Source organism: Dendroctonus ponderosae, unplaced genomic scaffold (assembly GCF_020466585.1).
Source record: "Dendroctonus ponderosae isolate FM_Combo_2020 unplaced genomic scaffold, Dpon_F_20191213v2 Dpon_F_20191213_1, whole genome shotgun sequence".
In the NCBI taxonomy this organism is placed as follows: domain Eukaryota; kingdom Metazoa; phylum Arthropoda; class Insecta; order Coleoptera; family Curculionidae; genus Dendroctonus; species Dendroctonus ponderosae.
The window spans coordinates 42,602,251-42,612,396 of NW_026017110.1; the positions used below are offsets into that span (position 1 = coordinate 42,602,251).

At 36.0% G+C, this 10,146-nt stretch overlaps 1 protein-coding gene across 4 annotated transcripts in view; it reads right to left on the minus strand.

Moving 5' to 3' along the window:
- Positions 1-240: 240 nt before the first annotated feature.
- The window catches only part of LOC109544343 (neuronal acetylcholine receptor subunit alpha-7), a 27,665-nt gene continuing 17,759 nt past the window's right edge, over positions 241-10,146 (minus strand). For all 4 annotated transcript variants that reach the window (XM_048660618.1, XM_048660619.1, XM_048660620.1 and 1 more), the window contains 5 exons: positions 7,611-7,827; positions 7,348-7,482; positions 825-1,015; positions 636-771; positions 241-578 (listed from right to left, as the gene is read on the minus strand). In XM_048660618.1, the coding sequence (XP_048516575.1) occupies positions 358-578; positions 636-771; positions 825-1,015; positions 7,348-7,482; positions 7,611-7,827 (900 nt within the window). In that variant the 3' untranslated portion in view covers positions 241-357. The remainder of the gene's footprint in view (positions 579-635; positions 772-824; positions 1,016-7,347; positions 7,483-7,610; positions 7,828-10,146) is intronic.

A 10,146-nucleotide genomic window follows, 5' to 3' on the forward strand; every position in this document is an offset into this window, starting at 1 on the left:
ACCTCATATATTCATCTGCACATATACACAATATGTACATATTGATGTATAGATTGATGAATATTCCACGAACATTCATGTTAAGAATGTTCACCCATGTATATTCCCAGGATATTCCCGCAATGTTCTGTATATTTTTTAAACATTCTGGGATATTCATAGAATATCAAATGCTATCTGAGATGTTGCGAATGCTTCCCCAACTCAATTTTAGGGGCAGATGCAATTAAATAATTGAAGTTCCCAAATACTTTTTTTATTATCTCGCTAGAAAACACTAAGTAAATATATCACCAGAAAAGTCGTCTATATTGGCAAATTAGTAGATAAATCGCACGTAACTGGAAAAGAATGATTTTAACTTGCATCCTGAGGACTTCTGCACAAAATCGTTGTAGAGGTGATGATGGTGATGAGGAAAAACGCCCCCAACAACAGCCGGTCCAGCACTATCGAGGTCTGCTTCCACTCCAGCTCAATCAGCTCCTTTCGCTCCTGGTCGCAAATCCGCAGCTCTGTTCTTTCAATGTGCAGATGCACTCGGTTCAGCACCCTCATCACTTGTTTTTCGAATAATTCTTTAAAAAAATATTGTCATCCAGTCCGCAAGTTCTTACCTCACTGAACACACTCACCTAAATCGTCGCTTCTGGGTTTCGACACAAACCGTGTGGATTTTTCAGCACATTGCTGCAAGCAGCAACCGTCCTCATGCGAAGACAGTTCTGACCAGGGCCACTGACCATCCAGGCAATTTTTCGCGCTTGACTCCTAAAAAACTCTCAACGTCCTGGAATAGGTCGGAAATAACTTGATGGCATCACCTGCGCCTTCGAATCACGATGCTTATGGTCAAATTTGATGAAAATCAGCGGCGCAATCCGTTTTAGAACAATTTTGCGAATTATGTTTGGCACCGATTGGCCCCTCACTCCTCTATGGTAAATGTTCAGAGTCACCACTGATAGTCCCGAGGCAAACGACACCAAGCAGATGCTTGCCCCATAGTACATGCCTGGAATCGAACAAATTTTTAAACGTGAACTTTTGCCCTCCGGTCGCACTTTTAAAACTGGATTATCACGCGAATTCACACTTTAGTTGCTGTGGTTTGTTAGCGAAAGTTTCCAAGTTTGATTAAGACGAATAGTTGTGCTTTAAAGCTTTGAATGTATTCTAATGATCTAGATAAGGGCAAAAGACTGTTGGTTTGTGCGAGTTCGTGCTCTTGGAGTAAGTTGCAAATAATAGATACATTAAGTGCAAATTGTAACTAAGACTGATGGACTAATTTTATTTGATGGAATTGTCACCGACACACTAGAAATCCCCAAATTTATCCTGTAAAAGACTGAGGAATAACTATGGGGGATTTTAGTTTTGTGCCCAAATCAGAATCTGATACGGGTCTTCACATAATATTTCGTCTGTCACTCTGCGAGCTGGCAAAGACATTGAAAAATTACATTGAAGGGTTGTTGAGGAAAAATCGCGTTTTTATCGAACTCATTTCCGTCTTTTTGCGGCCAACCCAAACTTATGCAAATCGTGTTTGGATATCTCTACTATTAACTAAGCTTACCAGAGTAAACCAAGGAAAATACAGAGGACAATCAAGGTAAAAATGAGATCGATTAAAGGCTAAAACTGTTTACGTGGCATTCATTCCTTTAGCATTGACAATCGATAATTATCAACCTCCCACGTGTAAGCTGGTTGCCAAGAATCATATTCAAATGCAAATCGGTTTTGATCGGAATCTCATTTTTCCTTTAGGCATATTTGGAAATCATCCCTCAGGGATAGTAGCTGATTTATTGCATTAGATTGAATGAATTTGATTGAAATGTGGGGTTGTTTAGGCAATATGAGAACATTTCGGACATAACAGATCAGTTTTTTAATGGCGCTAATTCAAATAGACTGTGTCTTTTATGAGAAAGGTTTGGCGCTTTCTTTCAGTTCCAGTGAACGTTTTTGAATTGGAAATTCGCCCGCGATTCAGATCAACTTCTTTCAAACTCCGCCATGTACGCAAAGTAATAAAAGCTCCCTTTCAATGTATAAAAGACCCTCTTAGTATTTCAATATACAGGGTGGTTTTTTAGTGCGAGAGAGTCCATTATTTCCGTTGGTGTTGAACTTTCTAACAACAGTTTCATATAAAAGTTGTTCACGCACAAAGTGCGCACATTTTAAAAATATCCCATATGACACAGAGTGTCCAGGAAAGCGAGGCAAGATCAAAGTGTATTTTTTTAAATAGAACTACCCATTTTTTATTCGCTCATGGAATGCAGCTTGAAATGCTGCATAAGCACCGTAAATTATTTTTTTCTTGCTTGCGACGTTGGTAGATTATCGTGTTAGTAAAATTTTGCTTAAAAACATGGTATTTAAAAATTCATTGTAGAAGCAAAAAAAAGCAGTTAGAGAGACAAAAAAATACGTCTTTCCAATCATCACAGATCCGTTAAGAATTCTATTGAACCAAAATATTAATATATTGTACAGGGAGTTAACAATGTGTACTTCAATCTAAAACGTTTAAACGCAATATAACTTTTGTTTTTCAAACGGAAGTACCTGTATATTAATACGTCATTAGATAGCCAATTTACAAAGTTACAAAATTGCATTGCTTTAAACTATGAAATCAACCGTGTTCAAATTATAAATTATTTTATTTAAAAATTTCAAAAAGTTGTTACATTTTGTAAGGTGGCTATGGAATTCATTAAATAAGTGTCAAAATTTGATGATACTTGACATAGAAAAGTGCAACGTTTCCTAAAATGCATGGAATTTCATAGCAAAAATGCAATAAAACTGCATACGTCTATAAAAATGTAACATTATACCTACTGTGATATTTTAAAATAAATGTTCAAAATGGTATCCGTCAACATTTAAGCAACGATTAATATCTACGTTTTTGAAATGAATCGCTAACGAAGTTCAAAATAATATTATTAATCAGTAATTAATTTTTCAATAGCAGGATTTTCGGTCAACGGATGGTGGCAAAATAAAACACTACTTTTTCATGGGCCAACGTTTCGACTTTATTCAAGTCATCCTCAGGGCTCTAAAATGGAATACAGAGGGGTTTGTAGCTTAGAGCCTTTATAGCTATTATAGGATTCACTCAGATTCTCTGTTTCTTGTAAAATTGACAGATTTGTTAGTTTTTATAAAAATTGATTCACTAATTAGTCGATTTACTAGCCTTGGCAATGCTGTGGGGTTGGTTATATTGGTCTTAGCTGAGTCTCTTTTGTGTTCTGATATTCGCTGTTTTAAATATCTGCCTATCTGACCAATATAGCATTGATCACAGTCTGAGCAAGGTATTTGATATATTATATTCGAATTTAATTCAGTGGGTGTTTTAGACTTAGTTTTAGTGTAAAATAATCTTCCAACAGTGTTCGAACTGGAGAAGGCTATTTTGATATTATCCGAAGGTACAACTTTTGCTATTTGTTGTGACAAACCTTCCACATTTTATGGTAAATGTATGTGTTACTTGTTACCTCCCTGTCTACTGACTTATAACTCAAGGTTTTGTTAATGAAAGTTAGAGGGTAATCGTTGTTTAACAAGTAATCCCTAATCAAGGCAACATTCTTGTGATGGAATTGATCTCAGGAATCACTCTCAAGTCCTTAATTCCTTGTGCGTCAACAACTTTTATATGAAACTATTTTTAGAAAGTTCAACACCATCGGAAATAATGGACTCCATCGCACTAAAAAACACTCTGTATGTACATACAACCACCTGAACTGTGAATAATTTTTTGATCGAGAAGTTTGATTGATATACGGTGTTTTAAGGCAATGTGAGATACGTTTGCGACAGTATTCGTATATGTGATATTATAAGAAAGTGTGGCCAGTTTCTCGCTTTTTGCCAGCACTCATTTATCCCGAAGGGCCAAAGTAGCCAAGTTTCCAAACTGGAAATGCGCCGCAATTGAGGCAAACTTTTCTAAAACTCCAAGATGGATGGAGAGAAACAAAAGCGCCCTGTCATTGTTTAAAACCCCGCCGGTCAGATTTGTGTCGAATTTCCCATTAATTAATGGTTCACCCGAGCTGCATGTTCTGGTTGGACATACAATATAGAACATTTGTATATATTTTGTTATTGTTACTATAAGATCCCTCTTCAAATTTCCAGCGGATCCAGAATAAAAAATGGGAATGTGCGTAGGGGATTCGGGCAAAAACCATCATTTTTGCTACTTGATCTACCAACTCGGCAAAAATTAGGATTTAATGCCATTCGAGTAAATTGCTCCCAATTTTTCAAATTCAAGTATTGTCTATGTATACACTGTGAACAATTCAAATTTCAAAGAGATCCAGAGCTCTAGATTAGCAGTTCGGATTTTTTTAAGCACAGCATGCCTTTGGGTGAAAATGCCCATTTCTTGTCCGAATTTACCAAGTCGACCAAAATTAGAATTTAGCGCGATTTGATTGAAATTTGCTGCTTTTCCACCAAACGCAAGGGTCTTCTATAGATGATGGAAATTTCATATTTCTGCCGTTCTCACATTAAAAGTTACGAATTTTTCAAATCTGGATTGTACTTTTTAGACCCAAGATTACCAGGATACCTAACTCTAAATACCATTTTCCGGATGTTCAGCTTCAAGACTCTTCCATAAACTGTGCAAATTACAAATTGCTACCGGCTCTACGTATTGACACTTGGGATTTTTTTCATAGAGTGCATAGAGTGCATATAGACAAAATCTGTTTTTGGATCACAAGTTTCTAAGGCGGCAAAAATAAAAATTCAATATGATTTAAATAAAATTTTCCATACTTCCAGTAGATGAATAGTCTTCTATGGACTGTGAAAATTTAAAACTGCTAGTTGCTCCAGATTAGCAGTTTCGAAATTTTCAAGAATAGAGTGCAGTAAGACAAAAACGCCCATGTTTGGATCTAAATTTACCAAGGCGGAAACACTCAAAATTAAATATGATTTGAATGAAATTTTCTGCGTTTTGAGCTCCAAGGATCTTCCATCGACTGTGCAAATTTCAAATTGCTACCGGCTGTAGATTAGCGATTACGAATTTTTGCAGCCATTGATAAAAACTCACATTTTTCACCCAAAATATACCAAAATGGTATAGTCTAAAATTAATTGAATAACATTTTTCTTATTTCCAGCGAGTCTTCTATGAACTGTACAAATATGAAATTGCTAGTTGCTGCAGATTAACAGTTTCGAATTTTTCAAGAATAGAGTGCACTTAGATTTTGTCTTGTCGTCCATGTTTTTCTAAACTTACCAAGGCCGAAACACTCAAAATTTGATATGATTTGCATTAAATTTTCCTTCCGCATTTCCAGCTGCAAGGATTTTCCATGAACTGTGCAAATTTCAAATTGCTACCGATTGTAGATTAGCAATTACGAATTTTTCAATCATAGATAAAAACGCAAAATTTTGGTCCAAAATTTACCAAGACGGAAACAATTAAAATTTAAAATCATTTGCATAAATTTTTCCACATTTCCAGTCTTAAGAATCTTCTATGGACTGTACAAATATCAAATTGTTACCTGCTCCAACTTAGCACTTGCGAATTTTTAAAGCATAGAGTGCATATAGACAAAACCGCCTTTTTTGGACCAAATTTAGCAAAGCGGAAATTTTCAAAATTGAATATGATTTGAATGAAATTTTCCCTACTTACACTCTCAACAGTTTTCTATCAACTGACCAAATTTCAAATTGCTATCTGTTCCGGACTAGCAGTTTCCAATTTTGCAAGCATTGAGTGCACTTGGACAAAAACGCCCAATTTTGGACGAAAGTTTACCAAGGCGGCAAAAATCAAGGTTTGATATAATTAAAATGGAATTTTCCCTATGTTCAGCTTCAAGAGTTTTCTATGAACTGTGGAAATTGCAAATTGCTACCGGTTCTAGATTAGCCATTACGAATTTTTCAATCATAGATAAAAACGCACATTTTTAGCCCAACATTTCCAGGGCGGCGAAAATTAAAATTATTTTTTATTTGTTTTCCGTATTTCCAGCCTCAAGAGTCTTCTATGGCCTGTACAAATATCAAACTGCTACCCGCTCCAACTAAGCACTTGCAAATTTTTCAAGTATAGAATACAGTTAGACAGGAATGGCGATTATTGGACCAAAGTTTATTAGGACGAAAAAAATAAAAATTTAATATCATTTGAATGAAACGTTCTGCGTTTCCAGCTTCGAGAAGGTTCTATGGACTGTGTAAATTTCAAGTTGCTACCGATTTCAGAGCAGTTTAGCACTTGCGAATTTTTCAAGTAGAGTGCATATAGACAAAAACGCCTGTTGTTGGACCAAATTTACCAACGCGGAAAAATTCAAAATTGAATATGATCTGGTTGAACTTTTCCCTACTTACACTTTCAACAGTTTTCGATCAACTGAGCAAATTTCAAATTGCTATCGCTTCCGGATTAGCAGTTTCAAATTTTGCAAGCATAAAGTGCATTTGGACAAAAACGCCCAATTTTGAACCAAAGTTTACCAAACCAGCAAAACTCAAAGTTTAATATAATTGAAATTAAATTTTCGTTATCTTCAGCTTCAAGAGTTTTCTATGAACTGTGGAAATTGCAAATTGCTACCGGCTCTAGATTAGCTATTACGAATTTTTCAGATATTAACGCACATTTTTGGCACAAAATTTCCAGGGTGGCAAAAATTAAAATTTAAAATCATTTTCTTTTTATTTTCCGTATTTCGACCCATAAGAGTCTTCTATGGCCTGTACAAATATCAAATTGCTACCTGCTTCAACTTAGCATTTTCGAATTTTTAAATAGAATAGCATAGATTTCACTTGTACAAATGCGCCCATTTTTTAACTGAAATTTACTAAGACGGCAAAAACCAAAATTCGATATGATTGGAATGAAATTTTCAGCCTTTCTAGCTGCAAGACTCTTCTATGGACTGTGCAAATTGCTATCGGCTCCAGATTAGCAGTCGGAAAAGTCAGGATTTATTGCAATTTGAATCAAACTTTCCAGTTTTCCAGATCCAAGTGTCTGCTAAGAACTGTGAAAATTTCCAATTTCTTCCGGCTCCAACTTGTAGAAATAAAAATAATTAAAATTTAAGTAAAAACTTAGATTAACCAGCTAAATTCTCGATGCTACCTTGTTATGGAAATGAGCTAAGGCGAGACTTTGACCAAAGCAATTATTTGTTCGGTAGTAGTCCAGTCCCCGACAGGGCAACTCAAACACACCCAATACCATTAACAAGGGCGCAATTCGACTGAGAATTTACTTACATGGTTTCGATTGTTACTTACTGATTAAGGGCGTTTTCTCCGTCGGAGGAAGAGTTTCTCTGATGGTCATCAGGAAAACAGTCATTGAGAGCAGGGCGCTGATTCCTAATGTCACTTTTTCACCAGACTCTGATGGCACGTAAAACACTAAAAGGGCTGAAAAATCAATTCTTATTAATTCAGTAAACTAACTCGACTAAACTTCATTAAGCAATTAGCCACATTTGCCAATGACCCAGAATTTATACGGAAGTTCAAATAGAAAATTGCTGAAAAAACGTTACCAATTCCATTGATGAGAATGCATGGAAGGATCAAGTTGAATACGTAAAAAAGCGGCCTTCTGCGTATCTTGATAACGTAAGTGATGTCCGGATAGGGTTCCACGCAGCAAGAATAGTGCTCGATGTGTTTGACCGAAGAAAAGCTCACCAGATCGAACTCGCCATTGGCCTGGTAGTTGGTCACGTCGCCTTCTTCCGTTTGCTTCACGATATCCAGCTGAAATCGAAGCAATTACTTTACAATGGCATGATCATTTTGCAAGTATTTCCATTAAGCTGGCAGTCAACTTTCCAAACACGGGGGGCAAAAAAATCGGAGTTAACTATTTTAAAAGAGGCAGCAGAGAAGGAAGTCAGTTGCAAACTTTCAACCCTTCAAAACCTTAAGGGGGCGGCGTGTAATATCCACAATTTTCGCTTAATTCCATGTTGCTTTTGTCATAAATTTCGCTCTGGAAAGACACCAGGAGGAGTTTGGAAAGTAATTAAAACTCCGATGATTTTTCGAGGAAAATTGTTCATACACACAAGCTCAATAGGCAATATGGCTTAAGCATCAGCAGCCGCCTCTATTTTAAATAAGCTGCTTATGCCAGGATGGCTTGCTATCTTCCACTGCATATAGGCCGGATTTTTGGTAAGAAAAATTCACATTTTTCTCTTCCTAATTATGCCCGCACACTCGCTGAATGCAATCAGTTTTCGGTAATTTTAGATCGAAAAACCAATGCAGTAGAAGCACGAGTTAATCAATTATTTCCAGTTCATCGGCGTTTCCGATTAATTGAGACCTGAACGGTTACCGGTTTGTCCCTCGAACTATATATAGGTGAGTTTCTATTTAAAAACTCAAGTTTATGGAGGGTTTCGCGTTTTGCCCTAGATTTTTTACCAGTTTATTAAAACCGGTTAAAATATGCGCAAATTAGGGAAAACTTTTACTTTACTTTATTAACAACCTTTCTTGGTGTCGTTTTTGAGAAAATGCGGATTTTGCAATTAAATTTCACTACTTTCACATTAACTTTATATAACGTTGTCAAATATCCACAAAAGTAGCAAATTTCCGAAGGAGAACTCAAATTTTTTATGAGGATAGCGCATTAAGATATTATTGAAAAAAAAATATGCTTAACCGATCAGACAAAAATTATGGAAAAGTAAAGAAATTAATCGAAACTAATCCCGAATGCCCACAAAATGTGTGTGAGAAATAAATTGGAGACGTGGCAAATGCGCGAAATCTCCCAACATCATCGGGACAACGGTTTGCGTCCTTTGTTATTTTATGGAAATTAGTGAGTTTCAATGAGTGGAAATAAGTCGAAAACCCCATTCCTTTAAAAACTACCACTTAGCAAAGTGTTTATTAACAATACAGAGGGTCTCAGAAATACGTTCCTTAAATTATTTGTTTGATTTGCTTTAATACTTGCCGCTGGTAAAAATTCAAAAAAAATTTTATAATTGAAAGTAAGCACCGGTTACAGCCTTAAAGCTAAGCCAAAAATTCATAAAAATTTTAATGAAACCATGTTTATTTCAATTTTTTTTATGTATGGGCAAGATCTATTTACCCCTGAATTTACGGTGCTTATTGCTGAGACACCCTGTATAATTTATAAGGTGAGCACATTTTTAACGGGGCAGACCCAAGCTCAAATGTCTCTTAAAACTATCAAACGGTTCAAAAGACTAGGTCTATCTAAACTATCGACGCCTTGTATGTTCATAAAGAAACTCTTCTTAGGAAACAGTCAAAAACCAGTGGCGTACGATGCAAATTCTCAAATCTTCGAAAAAATCGACTTAACCTCAAAGCTGCTACTTCAATCTAGACAAGTGTGAAAGTTACATTAATATTTTGACATTACAGTTTATCTTTAAACTTGAATTATTGAGTTTTCCACGAAATTTCAACGTTGAATTGCCAGCATCTACTTCCAGTGAAAACCTACACATTCAGGATCGACATTTTTCCTTTCAGTCGCAGATTTTAACCTCAAAACCACATTAACCTGAAAATACTTACTTGCGACCGCAAAACCAACACAAAACCCCTGGATATCTTTCTTTATATTTAACAAAAAAAAATTGAAAACTACATTTCAAGCGCAGAACCACATGCTAAGTGCATGCTCTGGAAAATGAATATCCGTTTGACAATTTAAAGTAGAGCGTATCCGGTGAAACTGGTGATCTTGGCTTAAGTTAATCAGGAGCGGATAGGGTGGCAAAAGACGTCTAACAGGTCGTACAAAAAACAACTTAGACAAGGAAAGAGAGATTCTCTTGTGTGAGGAAAGGAACGACTTTATAGTCGTTTATAAACAGAGTGACAGTTATAAACCCGCTCCTAAAGTTCAAAGCAAGTTCTTTAGAGGTCGCTGACATCGCCCTCAAGTGTTCCCTTTTGTACATACTTCAAATTTGAGTGATGGTTAATGGCCGTATTTATAGACGCCTCTCAAGTGACACTGAACACTCAAGTGACTGTCATAATGAAAAATGCGTTTTATAGTCGTCACTTCGAGAT